General features: G+C 40.3%; 2 protein-coding genes across 5 annotated transcripts; one reads left to right on the top strand and one right to left on the bottom strand.

Annotated features, from left to right (window-relative positions):
• Positions 1 to 2,890: 2,890 nt before the first annotated feature.
• higd2a (HIG1 hypoxia inducible domain family, member 2A) lies at positions 2,891 to 7,022 on the top strand. Its single transcript, XM_017706220.2, has 2 exons — positions 2,891 to 3,127; positions 6,568 to 7,022. The coding sequence occupies exons 1-2, from the start codon at positions 2,941 to 2,943 to the stop codon at positions 6,732 to 6,734; spliced, it is 354 nt and encodes a 117-aa protein (XP_017561709.1). The 5' UTR covers positions 2,891 to 2,940; the 3' UTR covers positions 6,735 to 7,022.
• A 1,589-nt stretch (positions 7,023 to 8,611) lies between these two features.
• cltb (clathrin, light chain B) lies at positions 8,612 to 22,120 on the bottom strand. Of its 4 annotated transcripts, XM_017706240.2 has the most exons (7): positions 21,715 to 22,120; positions 19,115 to 19,215; positions 18,350 to 18,467; positions 17,575 to 17,686; positions 17,156 to 17,176; positions 15,114 to 15,167; positions 8,612 to 11,897 (listed from the first exon to the last, which is right to left on the bottom strand). In XM_017706240.2, exons 1-7 carry the CDS (start codon positions 21,851 to 21,853, stop codon positions 11,726 to 11,728), a joined length of 717 nt encoding a protein of 238 aa, XP_017561729.1. In that variant the 5' UTR covers positions 21,854 to 22,120; the 3' UTR covers positions 8,612 to 11,725. The 4 variants fall into 4 exon arrangements, with proteins under 4 accessions (XP_017561729.1, XP_017561731.1, XP_017561730.1 ...); XM_017706242.2 differs by lacking the exon at positions 15,114 to 15,167 and having other exon boundaries at positions 21,715 to 22,119; XM_017706241.2 differs by lacking the exon at positions 17,156 to 17,176 and having other exon boundaries at positions 21,715 to 22,118.
• Positions 22,121 to 23,717: the final 1,597 nt, after the last annotated feature.

Below are 23,717 nucleotides of genomic sequence, written 5' to 3'. Positions count from 1 at the left end.
GTAATATTTTACCTTGGGTGTCTCAACTTTAACTCAAGTACATGGTTTGTGTACTTTATCCACCGTTGTTTACAAGACACTTTTATTGCGTAGATATGTCTCTATTCTACAAAAAAGGAAAAAAGAGTAGGAAGAGGAAGAAGAAGTAGAAGAAAACAATAGCAGTATTCGCAGGCTGTTTTTAAGAGATGTGATATCAAACCTTTATGTGGTCACATGTTGCCGAAATTGCCCTGTAAATAATCTTCATTGGAAAAAATATAAAAATATTTGGGCTTCATCGTCCAAATATCTGTGAAGCCTCTTATAAAACAGAGATGTTGTGCTGGAATACACTTTTTAAGAATTCTATTCATTTTTCTAACCTTACGATGCTACAAACTTGACTCAGCCTGTAAAAGGTGAGCTTCACAAAATCTAGATTAATACAGTTAATTCCATAATAATACAAAATGTCATGTTTAAAAAGACCAGGAGTGTGTTTCCTGCTGGCTGTTTCCACCATCATCTTCATCACGTCTCATTCTTAAGAATTCCATTATTTAAAGGGACTGTATTCTATATAGTTTCCTTGTGTTTACATTTTTTTATTACATACACTTAAAAACATACTGGTGTGGTTTTATGTACCAATACGCACTCATACTTACGTGCCCCTTTCTCAACCTCCCTTGATCCCTTAGCGTTAAACAGTTTTTGTCACTGTGCCTTTAAGCCTGAGATATGTAAATGAGCTCAGTTCTGTTTTGCTATGATTTGATTTCTCATTCAAAAAACAATCAGATCAACGTCCTCAGAGGAAAGTCTGTTCATCTTGGCGACTCCTCCGGGCAGTTATTTCCAGTAATACAAGACCAGGCCTTTCCTGCTTTGTAGCTTTACCAACAAGCCGATTGGCTGAAGCCGAAGGCGGGACTTTCCCTGTAAACAGATGTTCCGTTCAGCGTTCCCAGCCAGTGAACTCTCTCCTAAAACAGCCCATATAGCCTCGTCGGTAATGGGCAGAGCTGAACTGCTGTATGCCATCACAAAAACAATGAACTCAAAACAGCATATAACAATGTTTGTATGCACTACCGAACTGTTTTCTTCCTTAAGTGAAGATTTTCCATGTTGTGGGTTCCTTAAGTATGTTTGTGAGCCTGCGCATAATAGTCTTACACCATGGTACAGAAAGAGAATGAGCTATGATTTCAATTTCATTTGAACAAAAAGGTCTAATTAAGCTTTGATTTTGGCAAAAAATGAGAGGAGTAACATCACTGAGTCAGGAGAGGAAACGCCTGCTGAGATTAAGGCCGTTGAGATTTCAGGCCGTTTAAAGCCTGAAATAATCATTTAAAAGTGTGTTTTTACTTCACACACTAATGTCTCACACACCCAGATTTAAACGGAAGGTCAGGCGTGATGTTTAGGTCTCAAATGCAAATGGAACATTACATTGATGAAGATATGATGACAATAGTAGATCATTCACTCACATTCTCAATAACGTGTGTAAAATAATTATACAACACGACACGCCAGTTATGAGAAACGTAACTCGTGGCCTCAATATAGTCATTTGTGGCCTTAACATAGCAAATTGTGGCCTCAACATAATACTTTGCTTCAACATAATTAATTGTGGCCTTACTATAGTAACTTGTGGCCTTAATATAGTTATTTATGGCCTCAGTATAGTCATTCATGGACTCAACCTAGTAAACTGCAGCCTTGATATAATAATTTGTGGCCTCAATATAGTAAATTGTGGCTTCAACATAGCAAATTGTGGCCTCACTGTAGTAAGTTGTGGCCTTAATATAATTATTTATAGCCTCAGTATAGTAATTTGTGGACTCAACATTGTAAATTGCAGCCTTACTATAATAGTTGTGGCCTTAATATAGTAATTTGTGGCCTTGGTATAGTAAGTCGTGGCCTTAATATAATAATTTAGCCTCAATATAGTGAACTGTGGCCTGGATGTAATAATTATGGCCTCACTTTAGTGGCCTCAGTATAATAATTTGTGGCTTCAGTATAGTGAATTTTTTGCCTGAATGTAGTAATTTGTGGCCTCAGTATATTAACGTGTGGCCTCAATATAGAAATGCGTGGCCTCAGCATAGTAAACTGTGGCTTCAACATAGTAAATTGGGTCCTCTCTGTAGTAAGTTGTGGCCTTAATATAATTATTTATGGCCTCAGTATAGTAATTCGTGGACTCAACATAGTAAACTGCAGCCTCGATATAATAATTTGTGGCCTCAATATAGTAAATTGTGGCTTCGACATAGTAAATTGTGGCCTCACTATAGTAAGTTGTGGCCTTAATATAGCTATTTATGGCCTCAGTATAGTAATTTGTGGACTCAACATAGTAAACTGCAGCCTCCATATAATAATTTGTGACCTTAAAATAGTAAATTTTGGCTTCAAGATAGTAAATTGTGGCCTCACTATAGTAAGTTATGGCCTTAACATAATTATTTATGGCCTCAGTATAGTAATTTGTGGACTCAACATAGTAAATTGCAGCCTTACTATAATAATTGTGGCGTTAATATAGTAATCTGTGGCCTTGGTATAGTAAGTCGTGGTCTCAATATAATAATTCAGCCTCAATATAGTGAATTGTGGCCTGGATGTAGTAATTTGTGGCCTCAGTATATTAAAGTGTGGCCTCAATATAGTAATGCATGGCCTCAGCATTGTAAACTGTGGCCTCACTATGGTAATCTGTGGCCTCAGTATAGTATCGCGCGAACTCAATATTAATTGGTGACTACAGCTTATTAAAGAATAGTCGCCAAGTCGTCGTCGGGGCTCTGTCATCGTTTGTATTTCCTAAGGAGAAGTCAGGGCCTACAGGCCTGTAGGGGGCGGTGCGCAGTGTTGATGAGGGTTCAGCGCAGTTGTTGCTCCAGGAGCAGAAGCAGCGGCAGCGGCTGAAGTATGGCAGTCGCTACGAGCGCAGTGCGTGAAGAGCGGACCGCCGGGTCAGCGCAGCCCGGGGCCGCAGCCTTCGACCCGCACAGCCCCCCAGCCATAGAGGGCTTCACCCCGCTGTCCCGGGCCAGAGAGGAGAGCTTTCAGGACAAGTTCATCCGCAAGACCAGAGAAAACCCCTTCGTCCCCATCGGTGAGTGACGTAACTCCGCTGGTTACGCAGCGCTGCTGGAGCTTTACTGTGTTATTAAATTATTATTGCAGGTTGTTTTTTAATAGTGAGGCTTTATTTTACCCCATTTCCCTCCCAAATCTCTGATGCTTGGCTTCATTTCTTGTTGACCAGCTGTCATAAACCTGTATGACCTTTGAGTCAACAGCGCGGCTCTTCGCCTTCAGTAACCGCTCAAAGCTTCAGATGGCTTCTTAAAGGGGAACTCCACCAACTTTTCAAGAGTTCTACATAATTTAACGGTTACGCAGTAAACATGGCAATGCACAGTGGTTTCATTTGAAATGTTCTGCTCTAGAGACACTAGCCGAGTCAGAATTGTTGACAGTGCTGGTGATGGGAACCAGACGTCTGAAGAGCTGAATGCCTCTGAAAGCTACATCCATTTCTTTAAACCCATTCATGGTGGAAGGATACACGAAGGGTGTTCCAAGGCAAAACGTCCCCACAGAAAACTTATTTTTTTCTCCAGATGTTCAGTGTTATATAAAAACATAAGACGTGTGTCGTTTTGGATAGTAAATAGGATGGCTATATTTGTGTTCTAGACATTGTGACCCCTGGTTCCCATCACCACCACTGTAAAGAAATCTGGTTGGGCAAGTTTCTCAGCAAAGGAACCATATTTCACATCAGCCCACTCCGAATGACTTTGTATCTCAACTACTGACTTCTATAGAAAGTTTGAAATATTGGTGGAATTCCCCTTTAATTGAATCGTCAATGCCACCTTAAATGGTGCTGCAGTTACAGAATGTAGTTACTGCATGATTTAAGGTGGAACAGAACATGTGAAGCGAATGCTGGTGAATATGAAGCTACCCTCAGCCTCTTATGGTACAGAGTAGTGTACTGAATCAACAGCTTGTCAGAACAAAAACATCTGGAAATGGCCTTTGATACACAGCCAATGGGCCCTAAAGGTCCAGAGAACAATAGATGTGCTTTACAGAGCAAAACAACAGACCAGAGTCTCCATAGATGGACTGAAGTGTGTCAGAAACAAAGAATGGAGTGAAAGGCCAGCGTTTTTCTGGCTGCTTCACCTGCTTTATCAGCTCCGCTGACGCGTCAGGTGTTGGAGTTTTTTTGCACATCACTGTTGTGTAATCTTTGAGAGGGAAAGGTTTCAGGCTGAATCAGAAGAGAAAAAATGCTCGCGGGATAATAAGCCACCTTGATGTTTCACTTTCAAGCCAAAAAGTCTGTTTAAAGGGGAATACCATCATTTTTTCAAACTTTCTGGAAAGTTTAGTGGACGATTTATTCACAAAGTCAGTCAAAGTGGTTTGATTTGAAATGGTTCGTTATAGAGAAGCCTACCGATTTGAATTCCTTCACAGTAGTAATGATAGGAACCAGGGTTCGCAAGGTCTACAGTGCAAATATAGCCGCATATAGTCATTTAACATCCAAATCCTCCAGTGAACCTAATGATATGTTGATATGTAATTAAGTTAAATAATTAACGAAAGGCAAATGAATAAACCATGGAAACAGTAAGTTGGATTGGTCAAGCCGGCCAGTTGTTTTGGGATGTGGTTTTGGAGCTACAACCATGAAACACTGCAGAATCATAGAGCCGATATGAAAATAGTTTGCTTGCGCTTTTGCGACCGAGGGCACGTCTGGTTTTCATACAGCTTTAGATTGACTTTTTTTCCCCATCAATAGAAAATGAATGACCAGATATTGAGAAAATTCACCCCAGTGTCTATAAAACATACACATAAGCTACGCTCACATTCTCTGACACTCGGTTAGGTAAGTGAATCAAATCAGTCATTAATGTGCATGAACCGGCGTCCTGGAATGACCTGCATGAGCTCATCCTGCTCAGTAACGTCACGTGAATGAATCGCGTGCATCATCAGCACAAACTAACGAGCAGAACGAGCTTCGCTGAGAAGATCATTAGCTCTGATCAGCTCTCGGCTTCATTATTAGAGCCAGACTAGGAGAAAAAGGGGAGATGAGCTGCTTTTCCACTGTTTAACTTCTGTTCGGGGCTGTTGCCATGGTGCAGTGAAAACACTTAAATTACGATCTTAATGCTCACGTTAAGGTCATAAGGCCGCGAATCAGACGCGTATCCGATCTAAGACCACATATGAGCGTGTCTCAGGTCGGATTTGAAAACGTCAGATTTGCGTGTCCACACAGCTCTGAAAGCATCAGATCTGAGTCACATTAGGGCACTTTAACACACACACACACACACACACACACACACACACACACACACACACACATATATATATATATATATATATAACGTGATATATAACGAATTCAGAGACCATGGCAGTGGTCTAGCTACACCTTAGCAACCACCTGGGATTCCAAACAGCCCCTTCTAGTTTCCATGATTTTCTTTGGTTCAGGCAGCAGGCCCTGAATTCACAATCGTTACATGTAAGAACTTTCTGCGATGGAGATTTTAGAGGCTAGTAAACACTACTACAATGAGAGACTCTGATTCTGTAAGTTTCTCTAGAGCATTTCACATCAAACTGCTCTGAAATTCTTTATTTACATCTTAATCACTGAATTGTGTAGAAATTGTGAAAAATAGGGTCCCCTTCATGACTTCCAGCAGCAGAGCCCCAGTTAACTGTTAAGATCCAGTATGTGCTCCATTGGTCCTGGAGGCCGTGGGACTGTGAACACCAACAGGCTTCAGAACAGTTTGTCCCCAAACCTTTGCTCCCCTCCCCGGACCCCCAAGAGGGTTCTGTGATGAGTATCAGGAACCCCCCCAAGGCCAGGACTCAAAAAAGGTTGGGACTCAAAAAATAAACCCGAACAGGAACAGGAAATGACTGTTTAAAAAGAACACCACCAGGCACTTCGACTGCTGTAGGGAAACGCTCTGTGTACCAAGATACTGGGATCCTCAAAGCGATAGTCAGGCCTAAAGTCTAGGGGTATAATCTATTACTTTCATGCTACATTAGTCTTAATTATGTTATTGGTGCAATTGGTGCATAGTGAACTGGTTAGCATGTCAACAAAGTCAGAGTGGTTTGGTGTGAAATGCTTCATTCTAGAGAAACTTCCACAGTCATAATTGTTGGAAATAGGAACCAGACATCTACCTCTAAAAGCTCTGACAAATAAAGTTAGTAAAGTAATGGTTATGAAAGTTGCCCCTAAATAAAAGTAATATTTTCAGGTTTATTATTAAAATTGCACATATTAAAAAGGCTATATCTGTGTTAATCCCTGGTTCCCATCAAAACCACTACAAAGAAAATCAGATTCACCCTCCTTGTTTACACCTCAGTGATTGAATTATGCAGAAATTTAGACAAATCAGTGATGATTGATAGAAGACGAAGGCCACATTATTGGTATTTCTGTTGTTTAAATTAATTTATTGTCTGTGTTTGGTTCTGCAGGTTGCTTGGGGACGGCGGGGGCGCTGATGTACGGTCTCCGAGCCTTCAAACAGGGCAAAACCCGCCAGTCCCAGATGCTGATGCGGACGCGTATCTTCGCCCAAGGATTTACAGTTGTTGCCATTATAGTGGGCGTGGCGGCAGCAGCACTCAAACCCAAACAGTGAGAGATGCGGGGTAAAGGGCAAAAAAAACCACACCCATATACTCCCTCTGAAAAGAGCCTTACCTGAGTAACAGCGGCGGACTGGTTAGAAATTCACCTTTTACTTTTTGATTTGGTTGTCTTTAGTTGTCTTTAGATTTATCTCGGGCAGTTAGAGCTGTTATATAAAATGTTAGTTTTTTATGTATTGTGTCTCAGATATATTTGTACATCTGAGACAGTGCTGTTATGTATTATATGCAATGTCTGAGAATACTTTAATATTAAAGAGGTTTAAGGCTGGACAGTTTTTTTTTTCCATGTGTTATACGATGGGATGGCCAGTGGCTCTACATGCATTTTCTTCTGTGTCCAAGCTTATTATTTGCTTGAAAATGATTTTATAAATATCAAATGACTCAAAATGTCACAAGAGTTATTATGAAATGCATCAAAAGTAAAATAGATTTTGGGCAAATGCCAGGTGGTGTAACCATCTGACCATATGTGAAGATAAATTAAACTGTTACGGTATATAAAATAGTTTGGTGTGATTTTATGTTTGAGCGCTTTAAAATCACTCGTTGCCAAATAGGGAGACATAGTTGCAAAAAGTGTTCATGTAAATGCAAAACAATTGTAAATTCTTCATCTCTCAAATGTCATGCGGCACAACCAAAAACAAGGGACTTGTATTTTGAAATTCTGTAAAGAAAGAGAGCTCGGAGTACTGCACTATAAAAGACTCTGTGTGACCTTCATGGTGCAATGCCAAGGTCATTAGTCCTTTCACAAATACTGAAAAAAAAGGTCATTCTGAGTGATGGTCAGGCTAATTCAGTGTATCAAATCATGTGGTGTGACCCCAGTCAGGAGTGCGTTTCTGGGACTTGTTGACCGTTCTTCCAGAAGCGCATTTTTTGAGGTCAGACACTGAGTTGGACAAGAGGGCCTGGCTCGCAGTCTTCGCTCTAATTCATCCCAAAGGTGTTCTGTCAGGTGGAGGTCAAGTTCTTCCACACCAAACTCGCTCATCCATGTCTTTATGGACCTGCTTTGTGCACTGGTGCTCAGTCATGTTGGAACAGGAAGGGTTCCCACAAAGTTGGGAGCATGAAATTGTCCAAAATCTCTTGGTCTGCTGAAGCATTGAGTTCCTTAAACTGGAACTAAGAGGCCGAGCCCAACTCCTGAAAAACAAGCCCACACCATAATCCCCCCTCCACCAAACTTTACACTTGGCACAATGCAGTCAGACAAGTACTGTTCTCCTGGCAACCGCCAAACCCAGACTCGTCCATCAGATTGCCAGATGGAGAAGCGTGATTCATCACTCCAGAGAACACGTCTCCACTGCTCTAGAGTCCAGTGGCGGCTCTTTACATCACTGCATTACATGAATGCTTGGTGATATAAGGCTGGATGCTTTGTTATAATCCCACTGACAGTTGACTGTGGAATGTTTAATAGTGAGGAAATTTCACGACTGGACTTGTTGCCCAGGTGGCGTCACGGTACCACGCTGCAGTTCACTGAGCTCCTGAGAGCAACCCATTCTTTCACTAATGTCTGTAGAAGCAGTCTGCAGGCCTAGGGGCTTGGGTTTATACACCTGTGGCCATGGAAGTGATTGGAACACCTGAATTCAATGAGTTGGATGGGTGAGTGAATACTTTTGGAAATATAATGTATTGTCATATTTGACTTTAAAAATTCATAGAATATGTGGTTGCACCATCTGACATTTTCTGATGACACTTTATTAGATTTACACCATTTATAAAGGCTATAAAGCAAATTCTTGCAGAAACAATTTTTTACAAGTGTTCTCACACTTCAATTTTAAAATCCCTTCTTCATCACTGGCCCTGGAAGCAAGTCTGAAATAAGAGTCTCAACATTTGAAAAGTTCTTTTTTTATTATTGAGTTGTACATTTCAGTATTGCATGGTCTTTATTTCTAAGCTCAACAGCACATCTTCATATGCAGATAAGAATGGCGTTCATTACAATTCCTGGAAAAACTATGAACTACTGTCTACTGAAAGTGATCAACAGCCACTCGTTAGTAACCGAGGAAAAAACTCATGACTGTCCAGACACAGATTAAGCATATATTAAAGGTGTCTTTTCCATCATAATTGCTTTGTAGCTGAGGCCTAATTTTAAGGGGGAATTCCACCACCTGTCAAAATAGTTGCTCAAATTGAACTATTAAGATGTACAAAGGCAAATAATCATATCTACAAATGTATCTGATGTGAAAAGCTCTGTTTTAGAGAAGCTCAGAGTCAGAATTGTTCATAGTAATAGGGACCAAACAGAGAAAGAAACAGTTATGAACACGCTGCGGTATACGAGATACTGTTTTATTATAGTATGACTGTTTTGGTGTAAAACTTATCTTTTTAAATATATATCATGATGGAGTGGTACATATAGGGTCTATGTAAGGCCAAATAATATTTTACCACTTATACTCTTATCAATTTAACACAAAAAAGCTCAAGTGATCATCTTAGATAGCACATGAAATAGCTGGATTTGTGTTGTCGACCACGCAACCCCTGGTTTCTACCACCACCGTTAACAACCAGCAGGTTTCTTTACATAGAACTACATCTAATCACCCTGAAGGACAGCTCAAATGTCAGTGAAAACTGGTGGAACTCCCCTTTAACTAGCCCATGTCTGGAAAACTGTCAAGATAGAATAGTCAAGCATGGACATACTGATGGACTCTTTGGCAGCCAGTCAACCACAATCTGTCGTACTGTGCAACAGAACTGGTAAATCGAAAGGCAAGTAACAGTATTCAATCTGTCATCGTAAAAAGGCCTCAAAGCTGTAAGATACAGAATGATAACGAAGGGCAACATCAGTAACACTTTTAACACATGCCAAACTAATTACATCTCAAATGTGATGAGATGGATTTACTAATTAAGCCAAGTCAAACCTGCTACAGCGCAATCATAGGAGTATAACCAATATACAGTAGGTTAATTGTATAAACAAGACCACCAATAAATAAAGAAATAAAGGTTTGGAAACAATCTGTTAACTTGCACTGTTAAATATTTGTAAGATAAATGTTGCTTTTGTCAAAATAGCTTGGGGGAAAAAGAACGTTGTGCTGTAATTCTGTAACGGAAATCCCTCTTTACACACAATGAAGCAAGATTAACTGAACGAAAACTAGAGATGCATCGATACCAATACTGGTACCGGGGATTGGCCCGATACCACGATCATTTAGTCTTGTATTCATATAAATGCACCCATATCAACAGCCGATACAAACCGATACCATGTGACGTAAGTCTAGTACACACAGTGCACATGTGGCTTCAGAGGACATGAACCTACATCTCAACCAGCCAAACAAAAGACTCCAACAACTGCTGTTGCTGTGCTACAAAGACTTTTGTTGAGACAGATGAGGATCAAAACTAAGAAATGTACTTTACTTACAGCCGTACAGAAGCACTTTTCTGACACACAACGAAAGCCGCTCTTTTCCACTTCAACGCTACTTCAATAGCACATCCAGCCAAAGCACTTCATTTAAAACCAGCTAGATTTTCATTATTTTACCACTGAAGTACATTGTACTCATTTAAACCAACAACTACTTACGTAGGGTCCTCAGTACAGTATTGGAATCGGTCTCGGCAAGTGCTTAAAAGCATGTACTCGTACTTGGTCTTAACAATTGATATCGATGCACCGCTAATGAAAACACACACTACCTGGCAAGGGGACTGTCTCACAAAGCAGGAGTTCGTGATTAGCCAGCTAACTTTAGGTTAGTTCAATCTAACCTTGGATTTCCATGAAAGTGGATGAATCGCTTCTTACCAGGATACATCACCATGGCGACTGTATACCTAGTCAGGGATTTCAGATCATGAAGAGCTTTACGACTCATTTTTGTTTTCTTCGTGATGCCCGTGTTGTCGATCACATGAAAAGTAATGCATTTTAGCTAAATGTAGAACATAAAGCTACTATTAACTGCTTTTTAGCATTTAAAAATTCTTTGTACATACTAATTTAGTATGTTTCTTTCCATCTTCAAAAATAAGTTTCATATCAATTAAACGTGACGTTTTTATGTGAACACGTGAGGACTAATCATAGCTGGAGTATCAAAACCTGTATTAAAAAACAAAGCTGTAAAATTAAACAAACGTTTTTTTTTGGAACTGGCATTTAGTCAGGAACCCTGGCTAAGTTAAACGTGCTTTGTGAGAAAACCCCCAGAATGCTGGTCATGAAACAACAGAGGGACAGGATTTCTATTTTTGGAACCAAGACTGGCTTTATGAAAGGTCTCGACTTCTAAATCTGTGCCTTTGTAACAAAATGAGGCGAAAGCGTCTCAAGCGTCTGGTCGACCTGCGTCGGTTTAAAGTCTAAAGGAATCAGGTAGATAAGTGTGGCTTGGAGGGAGAGAGTTCACAAAACAAGAATTCTGAGCCCAAAGTCAGGACTGTCCAAATATCCTTCACCTCTTTGCCTTCTGGACAGGCTTGACTCCAGGCATAGGTCATCTGGTTAACCAAGAACGCCCTGCTCTGTAAAGTTCTCCTAGCTGGAGAGAACTGCTATAACCAAAGCAAAGACATAATGCTCTGTGGTGGCCTGAGGGTCATACCACTAAAGATGACAATCATCAAACTTCACACCACGCCGGAAGGACAAACTACTGCACTGCAGTTTCAGCTACAGTTTTTCCTTTTAACAATCCTCTACTTCCCTACACTGGAGGCACAATCATTCCTTCAATTATAAAAACAGGCAAACCTGGAAAAACGTGGGGAAAGGCTTTTTTTTTGTTGATACAGTAGAAACGATGGGGTGTAACAGGCCCAATGTTTAAATATATCATACATCTTGAGTGACGCTGTTAAAAATAAAATCCAAATAATTAGTGTGTTTAATCGTACTAAAGTAAAGTGCGAAAGGGAAAGGGAGGAAAAAGGCGAGATGCAGCAGAGGGACGAGGTCTTAGCGGACCAGAGGCGTTTGTTTGAGAGAAATGAGGACGGACCGCATTCGGGACACGTCTTTAGTCTGGCGGCTCGTCTTGGGGTTGAAGTCGCACAGCCGGGCCACTTTCTCCCACTCGGAGCCGGGACTGTCGTCATCGCACTCCTTCAGAAAGGCATCTTCGGACGCTCTGCAGGGGCACGAGTGCAGAAATGTTTAGACAGAGAGCAGGAACCGCTCGCAGCTAACACTGGACACATGCCATGCCAACAGAAACCATGAAATGGAATGGAAAAGCAATTGACCTGTTAATGTTCCACGGAGAAAACGCAACAAAAACGTTGGACAAACTTACACAACTCAAAACAGCAGGGATGTAACAACATAACAAAAAATGTACGTATTGTATTAACTACACGTGGGTAGTGTGTTAGCCTGGAATCATTAACACAAAACATAAACGGGAACCAGCCTGCGGTTTTACGACGTAAATAAGTAAGATGAGTAAGCTGCGTAAGCACTTGCGCTGTATCTCAATGCTGCTACTTCTAGACCATAAATGTCTGAGCATAATTATGCATGACTCAGAGTAAATAGCAAGTTGTCTCTCTTTCAGTTTAGCACTTAATGATTCATGTTCATTTAAATATACACCTGATTCTGAGCAATTATTAGTTAATTCAGCCCAAATAGTATGAGTGACAGGTTACCAAAAAAAAGGGCCGATTTTGCTGTAAATCAATACGCTCATTAGAATTCATGATCAGTGAATTCCAACAAAAATTTTAAAATGTACAGTATTTTTTTAAAATTTTACATTTATTTGTTTAAATGAGCTGCAGTGCACATGGTAAAAAGATGCAGCTGGGGGGGACGAAGCAACGGCTCTTTAATGTTTCTGCTTTTCCACTGAGAATCTTGGCTTTATTGACCCAGCTCAAGAAAACATTTCCACCATAATGGCTATAATACATGGTAAGTTCAGTATAATGTTATCAGCAAACATTAGCAATGTTAAAACAGCTGAAGTTAGTGAGTTTCAAGCTTATTAATCAAAAGCAATCCTTAAAACAACTACATAAAATATATATATATATGATCTGTCCTAACAGTCTGACCTTTCACGCATAAACCAAATAAATATCACTTAAAATGAATAAGTACTCTAAATGTACTGTGAAATTTTTTTTTTGTGCCTGTCAAGTCGCAATTATAAAAGTCTTAGAGGGCTTTTAATTTGAAATCACGGATACACCAAATGGAGATATTTAAATGGCACCCAACCCAGTCTTGCTATGTCTACGCTCCCCCATGAGAAGAGGAGAAATAAGACGGCGAGATAACAGAGAAAGGTCGATTAAACTAGCTAACATTAAGATTTTACAATGTCTTTGCAATGTAATGTTATTCTCTATTAATGTTCATGGTCAACTAATTGTTATTATTATTCTTTTTTTTTTACTATTATTACTACTACTACTACCACTACTACTAGTATCATTATTAATATATAATGACCTAACATTATAACATTATAACCTAACATTAACGTTAGCAAACTCAGTAAATCCTAAACGCTACTTCAATAAATGTTTTTGGAGTTTTGGAGTGTGACCCTGCACCGCTGCCGAAAAACTCCTAGAGGAAAAACTGCTTAAGGTAATGTCTGTACATAAACAATAATTGTGTACTGGGTTGGGCATCTGACCAGGGGTGCCTAAAGTTTTGCATACGACAGTAGGTTTTCATAAATTGAGTTGTGCACTACAGTTTCTCATTAGTTTGAAAGGGATTTTTCCAACGTTCCTTAAATCGTGTCCTAACTAGCAAGATCTGCTATGAGAGAGCACAATTGTGGGTGGAGCATGAATAGGTCATTTCCTTTCCAAGCACATGGCCACATATAACTCTCCCTTTGTAAGGAGAGTGAGAAAAATGAATAACGATGACAGAGAAGACTGGACACTGTGCAAAATGTAAATAAAAACAAAATGCAATGTGCAAATCATTTAAACCCTAGTTTAAATAATAACTAATAGTACAAAGACAAAATATCAGATCTTTAAACTGAGAACTTATTGTTTTTTGAAATACATATGACCATTTTGAATTTGATGCCAACATGTTCCAAAAAAGTTGCGATGGGAGCAACAAAAGACTGGTTAAGTTGTTTAAGTTGTTTTAAAAAAAGGTTAATTGGCAACAGGTCAGTAACATCGCTGGGTATAAAAAGAGCATCTCAGAGAGGCTGACCCTTTCAGAAGTAAAGATGAGGAGGGGTTCATCACTCTCTAAAAAACTGCACAATCAAATAGTGCACCTATTCAAGAACAATGTTTCTCAACATAAAATAGCAAAGCACTCTTGCTTTTCATCATTTACGCTACATAATATCATTAAAAGACTGAGAATCTGGATTAGTCTCTGTACGCAAGGGACAAGGCCAAAAACCAGTATTTGCTGGCAAAGATTTTTGGGCCCTCAGACAGCACAGCATTAAAAACAGACATGATTCTGTAGAGGAAATCACTGCATGGGCTCAGAAACACCTCTGAAAAACACTGTCTGTGAAAACAGTTCAGGGCTGCATCCACAAATTCAAGTTAAAACTCTAAAACGCAAAGAAGAAACCAAATATAAACAGGATCCAGAAACACTGCCACCTTCTTTGGGCCCGAGCTCATTTAAAATGGACTGAGGGGAAGTGGAAAATGTCTTGTGGTCCGATAAATCAGCATGACATTTTTTCTGGAAATCATGCACACTGTATCCTCCAGAAATGAAAAATATGACAAAGGAGGCCCCAAACTGATGAGCAGCTCAAATCCTATATCAAACAAGAATGGGAAACATTTCACTTTCAAAACTACACCAAATTGGTCTACTTTGTTCCCAAACACTTACAGAGTGTTGTTAAAAGAAGAGGTGAAAAAACCCAGTAGTAAACACGCCCCGTCCCAACTTTTTTGGAACATGCTGTTGGCATGAAATTCAAAACAGGCACATATTGTTCAACGTTTGATGTGTTGTCGTTATAATATATTTGCATTCTGCACAACGTCCAAACTTTTCTGGAAGTGGGGCTGTATTTACAGCTCTTCTCAACGGACGACCACACTGAATTACAATGACCATTAACCTTGCGGATGTAGACATGCACATTCAGCACATACCATTAACAATCACTATTTACTGCTATCTGCTGGAACACATCACACTCAGCAAGTGATATGACTCTAGATGCTGACCGTCACTATCAACTTCTCGCTACTCGTGCACTGAATGCTGAGAGAAGTCAATAGTGAAAGTCGTATTCTGTTTCATTTACAGGGCGGACGGTATTGTGTCCTTTCGTTTGTGATTTGTCCCGTATGTGAGTTTGAAGATAATGTGACTGTGAACATACACAAAGCCTATCACATCAGAGTTGGGCTGTTTGTAGAAAGCCTTATCAGCGATCCTAGTATGCAAGTAGGCAAGAGGGAAAAAAGACAGGAAAGAAAGAGAGAGACATTGAGAGAGGGGAGGGGGGAGAGAGAGTCAATCTCACACAAGCTGTTAAGCACAAGAACAAGATGTTAAAAAGGCGTCAGAAACCATCAGCAACTTTCTCATGACACCAAGAAGACTGTGATGGTGAGGCTGTGATAAATATAACAAGAAATTACAAGAATTTGTTCAAGAGTGATTCTTCTAGATCTGGCCCAAACAGCTTTATATCTCCAAGGAAGTATTCGATTACCCCAAAAAACAATATTTGTGTCTAATAAACAACCAGAATTTTAAGCACCTCTGTTACTGCAGTTTAAAATATACTAAATAGGCGATAACAGTGTACAAACATTGAGGCTGAAGCGCAGCTATATGTTGCTATTGGGGCCGCCTTCTTCAAAAACAGCTTTTATGAGTCACATACAGACGTAGAACACTTTAAATGATGATGGCTATAAACGAAACTGCCGTACCTGCTGTTGTAATTATACTTAAGAAGAATTTGATGTGCCTCCCGCTTCGTGAAGGAAATAGGCAAGGGGAGGGCTCCAAACAAATGATGCAGTTCAGCAAGCAACACCGCACCGCTTTGGCCAAAAGACATGGTTTTGCTTTGAAACAATTTGTATTCAAATTATTTGGGCCAGCCCCAGACGCTTTCCCATGACATACAGCCACGCACTGTTCCATTTTGCAACAAAAACATTAGTATCTATCTTCAAGACATCTCTTGAATGGGAACTATTTTTTTCAGAATCACTGCATCCTTATTTTCTGTTTATATGTCATTAAAGTCAAAAAAGTGTACTGAAGTGAAATGGCGCATTGTGGAAAACTGTTGAAACTGTTGAAAACAGTGATGATAGGAATCTGAGCCCATGGCGTACAATGCTACTACTATCTAAATTGGCCAGTGAACCCAACGATGTCTTCATAACGTCTACCCGATTTTTCATAACACTGCTGATGGCAAAATCATGTTTTTTGAGGACGACTTTGTTTCACAAAACGCTGAATGTACCTCTTCGGCAAGAACTGAATTGTTAAAAAACTTTTTTAGACCAGAAACTTACTGTAAAACTATCATACAATCATTTTCAAGGCTACGCTCACATTACAAGCCTCATTGCTCAAATCCGATTTTTGCTTAAATCCAATCTGTTGTTAATGTGAACGAACCGGCGTCCTGAAATGGCTCGCATGAGCACATCCTACTCCGTAACGCCACGTGAATGAATCACGAGCATCATCAGCACAAACTAACGTGCAGAATGAGCTTCGCTTAGATCATTAACTCTAATCAGCTCTCAGTTTCAATATTAGAGTGAGACGAAGGCGAAAAAGGTGAGATGGGCTGCTTTTCCACCGTCTTTAACTTCTGTTCCATGGTAGTGCTAAACGATGGCGCTCTGAGCGTCACATTAAGGTCGCATGGCCACAAATCGGATACGTACCCAATCTAGGATCAATCTAGGACCACGTATGAAAGTGACTCAGGATTAGATTAGAAAAGATTTGATTTGTGTGTCCACACAGCCCTGAATACATCAGATCTGAGTCACATTAGAGCAAAAAATTGGATTTGTGCCACTTCAACCTGTTAATGTGACGGTAGCTTCAGTCATCAAACACATTTTTAACCATTTCATGGTACAATTTTCTGTGATGTGGCTTTTAGAGGCGTTCTGCCAATTCTGACTCACAGTTTCTCATGTCAACCCACTCTGAATGACTTCATTTTCATCTTACCCATTTAATTATGCAGGTATGAATGAGAAAAAAACCCTGGTTGGTGATTTGTTAGTCAAAATTTAGCCCAAATATTTAAGATGTGTCCAGAACACTAGCATGAAAATGTTAATCAAGTAATCTTGTACAGACAAAGTTTCTCAGACAGTCTTCTCAGTGTGCATGGGACACTACAGTAAAGACACACTGATAGTCAGAATCTGATACCGTGCCAGACTTGGACAGAGTCTGTTGAAAAGGATGAAAGAAGGCTGGTGTTAGTACTGAAGAGAAAGTACCAGAACAGCTTGGGTTAAATACACACATGTGAAGAGAGATACTTTCATTTTTTGCATACTTCTCATATATAGCCTATACACTGTAGCATATAGGTTATGCTCTAACAGTGCTACACTCCGCCCATATGAAGGTCTATAATAAACAGCTTGTTACAGGCAACTACATTTTCATTACTCATGACAAGCCAATAATCTAGAGGAACCTGCTTTGACCACACTGAACAAGGCAATGCTGAATTTGTTTTCCTTTTATTTCCACTTCTTCACATTTATAACATTTTAATTACTTTACTGAAATCACCGGGTTTCACTGATGTTTGGAACAGATGTGCAGACGGGGAGAAATACCTGTTGTTGGCTTTATTCTTTTCCATTTGCTCTTGCTGGTGCAAGTGCCAGTCCTCCAGCTCCTTCTTTGCTTTCTCCTTCCATTCGGCTTCTGCAGCTTTAGAGGCCGAATCTGCCGTGAAAACCAAACAACTAAGTCTTGCCGACCCGATATGGATCTAAAGTACATTAATCAACCAGATAGAGGTGTACAGGAGTAGTAAAACTGAAGAAGACGTATTAGATGTTGTTAAAAATGGCATGCCTCCGATTACTTTCATTTTGTGGAAATTTTATTAAAGCTGATGAGAATCAGACCAAGCAATTAAATCATTATAAAAATAACAATAAAAGATCCATTTTCCTTTCTCTTCCATCTAATTTTTTATTCTCAGAGTGTTTAAAAATAAAGACATTAGAATTGATGTGACGGTTCCACGTTTCTTTTTGTCCAAAAACAAAACCTTAGCTGGTGTGAATAGGCCTAAACCTTGGTTTTCATTCCAGTGTTTCTTCTCATGTGAACACACATGAATAAAGGGTCCCAGCACAAAACACAATATGTTCGCAACACTGAAGTGCATAAACTTGTGCTATTACCATCTTATTACTTTGGTAATTACACTTTATACAATACATTTTTTCACAGTACAAACTTCAATTCTGGAACCAACTGTACACTTGAAGACCAGTGTAACTTGGCCAGTGTACACAACAAACCAGCACTGGTACTTTAACAGTGCGCTTGTTCAGCTTGAATAGTATAAAGTGACAAACTCAGTGCTGAGTCCCCTACCTAGCTGCTCAAGCCGGGTCTTCTGTTCTTCACGCCATTTGCGCAAGCTTTCAGGCTCCTGCCTCTGCTGGTCCACCTGGGCGATGGCTGCATAGCTGTCTGCTTCACCATTGGAGTCCTGAATTGACCACAACCATCACAAAATGTAAAAATCATCAGTTTAGTTGTGGTTTATATAGAAGTAGATATGCATCGTGTGGGTTTGAACACAGTTTGAGTAACCTCGCTCAGTAAAGCTAAGGGTGTGTCTTCTGATTTACACCCATACAGTTTGAGTAACCTCGCTCAGTAAAGCTAAGGGTGTGTCTTCTGATTTACACCCATACAGTTTGAGTAACCTCACACAGTAAAGCTAAGGGTGTGTCTTCTGATTTACACCCATACAGTTTGAGTAACCTCACACAGTAAAGCTAAGGGTGTGTCTTCTGATTTACACCCATACAGTTTGAGTAACCTCACACAGTAAAGCTAAGGGTGTGTCTTCTGATTTACACCCATACAGTTTGAGTAACCTCACACAGTAAAGCTAAGGGTGTGTCTTCTGATTTACACCCATACAGTTTGAGTAACCTCACACAGTAAAGCTAAGGGTGTGTCTTCTGATTTACACCCATACAGTTTGAGTAACCTCACACAGTAAAGCTAAGGGTGTGTCTTCTGATTTACACCCATACAGTTTTAACTACTCAAAAATAAAAGCTTTTGTCAACGCAGTCACTACGATGTAGACGTTTACCTCAGTTCTTTTAAAAAGAAGTAACACACCTGAAACATGTCTCCGTTTACTGCTGTGGTGGGCGCTCCTCCAAATGCATCTGCTTCAATAAAAGATGACGGGCAGCTTGTAAAATCCACAGTTTCTGTTCCTGTTGAGCAACACATCAAGTTTTACCATTCAGAAGTACTACAGATATCACAGGAATGCTGTCAACCCTGCCTGGCTGTGACCGTAAGGGAGTCCTATGAAAGCCCATTTCCACCATTAGAAAAACAAATACTATACAACAACTGAGTCAATCATAACAATGAGAAATGACTTATAATCTCAAAACTTAATCTACCATCTCAAAATAATGAGACCCAACCACACAATCATGAATTAGTATATCATAATTTAGACATATGTCAGAATAATGAGATCATATCTAATAATCATGATCTAGCATCTCAGAATTATGACTTAGTATCTCAAAAAAATTAGATTCATTCTCATAATTATGACCTTACACCTCATGGTTATGACTTGGCATCTCATCATAATGACTAAGGTATCTCATGATTTAGCATCTCATAATTATGACACTTTCTCATAATTATGACTTGCTTTCTATTGATTATGACTTAGTATCTCATGATAATGACTCAGTATCTCAAAACGAGAATCTCACATTTACATTTACATTTATGGCATTTTGCTGACGCTCTTATCCAGAGCGACTTACAATTTGATCATTTTACACAGGTAGGCAAAGGTGGTGTTAGGAGTCTTGCCCAAGGACCCTTATTGCTCATAGGACCCTCATAATTATGACCTTACACCTCATGGTTATGACTTGGCATCTCATCACAATGACTAAGGTATCTCATGATTTAGCATCTCACAATTATGACCTCTTATCCGATTTATGACTTGGCTTCTCATAATAACGACTATCACTTTCCAACTCGACTTATGACTTAACATCTCATAATTATGACTTAGCACCCTTGTAATTATGACACTTTCTCATAATTACGACTTGCCTTCTTGTTAATACGACTTAGTGTCTCATAACAATGACTCACTTTCTCAGAGTTATGAGACGCTGTTATTATTATGAGATACGAAGCCACGTTTATCAGTCATAAGATCTCATTATTATAAGACAGCAACTCACAATTATGAGACAGACTTAATAAGCCACAATTAATTAATTGATACTTTTTAAATCCCACAACCGGGGAAATTCCACCTCCACATTTAACCCATCCATGAAGTGAAACACCACATACACAGCCCTATCCACAGCGCTCGGGGAGCAGTTGGGGTTTAGGTGTCTTGCTCAAGGACACCGCAGTCATGGACTGTCGGTGCTGGGGATCGAACCGGCAACCTTCCGGTCACAGGGTCAGCTCCCTAACCTCCAGCACACGACTGACCCTATTTATTATTAATAAACTGAACTTAGTATTAATACATTGAACTATTATTACACAGAAGTCTTTCGTTATTACTACATACTAAATCACTACATTTTTCTCAGGGGCTTCCACGGAGTCCATCACAAAAACTCGAGAAAAGAAGCTACTTTATCCGACTTTTCAGACATCACTGTTACTTTGGATGGCTACAGTTGCAACAGAGGCTACAGAGGTCAACTAGGTAGGCAGATTTATATTAATATCTCATTTATCTGCTTGATTCTCACCTTGAAAACTATCAAAAAACAAAACGGCGTGTCTGTTATAACCCACTGACGTTAGCTGTGGGTAAGGGAGCTCAGCAGCTGTCCGGCTTCCACAGCCGCTTCTGTGAGGTTAGCTGAGTAGCTATTTAACCGAAATAGCTAACGTTACAGCAACTGAAATAAAGCACTCGGAGCGAGGGCAAAGCAGGGCATCGTCATGTTTACTACACTAAACTAACGTGTCACTGAAATGCTGTGGACAGATGATTATTCAGAAGACGAGAGAAATAAAATGCTCGCTCATCAGGAGCTAAGCTAACTGGCTAACTCCAGCAGCTAGCGAAGTTTGCTGTGCAGCAGAAACGTTAGTTCGACTAGCTTTCAGTCAAGTTTCACAAGTTAACGTCATGGCTCTTATTGCTTCAGTATCTCGCCGAACGCGACGAGAAAACAGAACCGAGTGTCTATTTTACACCATTTGGGGTGGCTTCCGTTAGCTAGGGGGGCTATCCAGCTCCCGCGGCTGACTTTGGAACAGCTGGACGCTCTTTAGCAAGAACAGGCTAGCTTCGCTAACGCTAACGCTAACTGACCGAGCGCAACTGCCATGAAGGTCGAGACGTTCGCTGAAAATCTCGTTTGTGGATTAAACTTGTCCATGATGCGCTGTCGAGTCATATAAACTTGTTTTATTTAGTTCTAGACTTCTGTTTGACTAAATTAAAGCTGCGTATTATTCGCCACGTTCTTCGAATTTCCCGTTCCACCTTAAATGGAGTGGCAGTTACATGCTGGCGCTCGGACGCGAGAATGAAACTGGAGCATCATTTAAGGTGGAACGGGAAAATTCTAACGCGAAGCTGGCGAATAGGTAAGCCGACTTCAGCCTCGTTAAATGATGCGCCTTTGTGAAGCTCTTTTTTGGGCTTAGACCGCTAAGCTAACTGGCTAAGCTAACGCCCCATAAAGTCGACCTGCCTTCGGCCACTCCGAGCCCATCCGCCTCGTTCTCGATGACGGCGATCTCGCTCTGCTGCTGCGCCAGGAAGGCTGCGGCCGGGTCCTCCTCGGCCTCGGCGCCGTTCGAGAAGTCGGAGAACCCGAAGGCGTCGGCCATCTTCAGCGGAGAGAGAGTGAACACCTGCTTTTTTCCGGAGAACTCGACTGGAAAGGTTGAGGTCCAGCTGTGGCTTTTTTATTTTTGCTCAGAAGACCAACTCTGCATTCCTCTGCTCTCTTCTGAATGAATCCAGACTGTGAAACAAGGTCAGGTCGAGTTGAGACTCTGGCACTGTTGTCCACAAAACCCACACAGTCGGATGCGCAGAACAGACCTGGGGTCAGAACTCGGTGGAAGAAAGACTGAGGAGCGACTGTAACGCACACTGTGCCTATTTGTGGCAGTATGTCTCCATCTGCTGGACGCGGGTGAACATCCACGTTTTCGGAGTAAACACAGTCACGGTCCTCATTAGGAGCGCTGAAGGGGAACTCCACCGAAGTTTTCAAAATTCTTAATGAGACCACTAAAGGGGAATTTCACCGATAAAAAACTCCACATAATTAAATGATTAGGCTGTAAACAAAGTCATTCAGAGTGCTTCGGCGTGAAATGCTCCCTTCTAGAGAAACTCACAGTCAGCATTGTTCACAGTGGTGGTGATAGGAACCAGATGTCTGAAAAGTTAAAGGCGTCTAAAAGCTCCCTCATAGGAAGCTATTACACAAATTCCTTAATTAAAACTTCTTTTTCAGGATTATCATTATTAACTTTACATTTAAAAACTCAGAAGACAAGTGTAGGTTCACTGGTGGTTTGGGATAGTAAATAAACCGGTTATTTCTCAGTTGCAGGCAAGTGACGTCTGCTTCCTATCACCGCCACTGTAAAGAGATCTGAGTTGATCAGTTTGTCTGCTTTGCATTATTATACTGAACACTTTGGACATCTGGTTCCTATCACCACCTCTGTAATTCAGGACGACTTGGTAAGTTTCTCTAGAACAGAGCATTTCACACCAAACCACTCTGCGTGACTCAGTTTACACCGTAATGATTCAGCACTGCAGACTTTCTGAAAATCTATGGAATTCCCCTTTAATTAGTTTGTGACAGAGCCATGTGCACCTCAGATGTTATTGTGGTGGCTGTGTAAAGCTGTTGTTTAGCAATAAGTGGATGTGTTTAGCATTGACTTTATTCTCCACCAGGTTGTAATGTGTCATACTGGAACCATTCAGTGGGGAAGTGTCCTGTTCTTATACTGTATATTCTTCTGCTTGGTCCACTTTCTGCATCCTGTATGTTGCTTTGTGACAAATGTATAAAAAAAAAACATTTAAAGTGCTGAATTCTGCTCACTTCTTTGAAATAAAAGAGTTTGACGTCACAAAGGTTAAAAAAACAAACAAATAAACAAAAAAACCCCAACCCTGACTGCTTTTTGAAAGAGGCGTATAGGGCAGCCAATCAGAACCTGGATCATTTGCATATATCAGTCCTAAAGAGAAATTCCACCGATTCTTCAAAAACTCTACTTAATGAAATTGTTATGATGTAAACACAGTCGCTCAGACTGGTTTGATGGGCAGTGCAGCATTCTACACAGTGGTGGTGATAGGAACCAGACGTCCAGAATGTCAAATGCTTCTAAAAGCTCTAAAAGCCTTGACCACAGCTTAATTATCCATGATCTCATTCCCATGCCTAAGTCGTAGACACAACTTAATTATCTCACTCCCACGACTTAATTATCTCACTCCCATGCCTTACTAAGTGGTGGCCATGTATTCGGACCTTGTTTCCACGCGTTAAAATGGCACAACCACACATTATTTTTATTTACGCCAGATGTTACCAGCAGGGCTCTTTAATTGCATAGCATAAATACAAATATATATACAATACAAATGTGGTGGCATGCTCCTTAAAACCACAGTAACATCAGCATGACTAATTCTAAGGGATAAAGAGAGGTTTGG

Source organism: Pygocentrus nattereri, chromosome 14 (assembly GCF_015220715.1).
Source record: "Pygocentrus nattereri isolate fPygNat1 chromosome 14, fPygNat1.pri, whole genome shotgun sequence".
In the NCBI taxonomy this organism is placed as follows: domain Eukaryota; kingdom Metazoa; phylum Chordata; class Actinopteri; order Characiformes; family Serrasalmidae; genus Pygocentrus; species Pygocentrus nattereri.
This window is presented reverse-complemented; position numbering and strand designations above follow the sequence as displayed.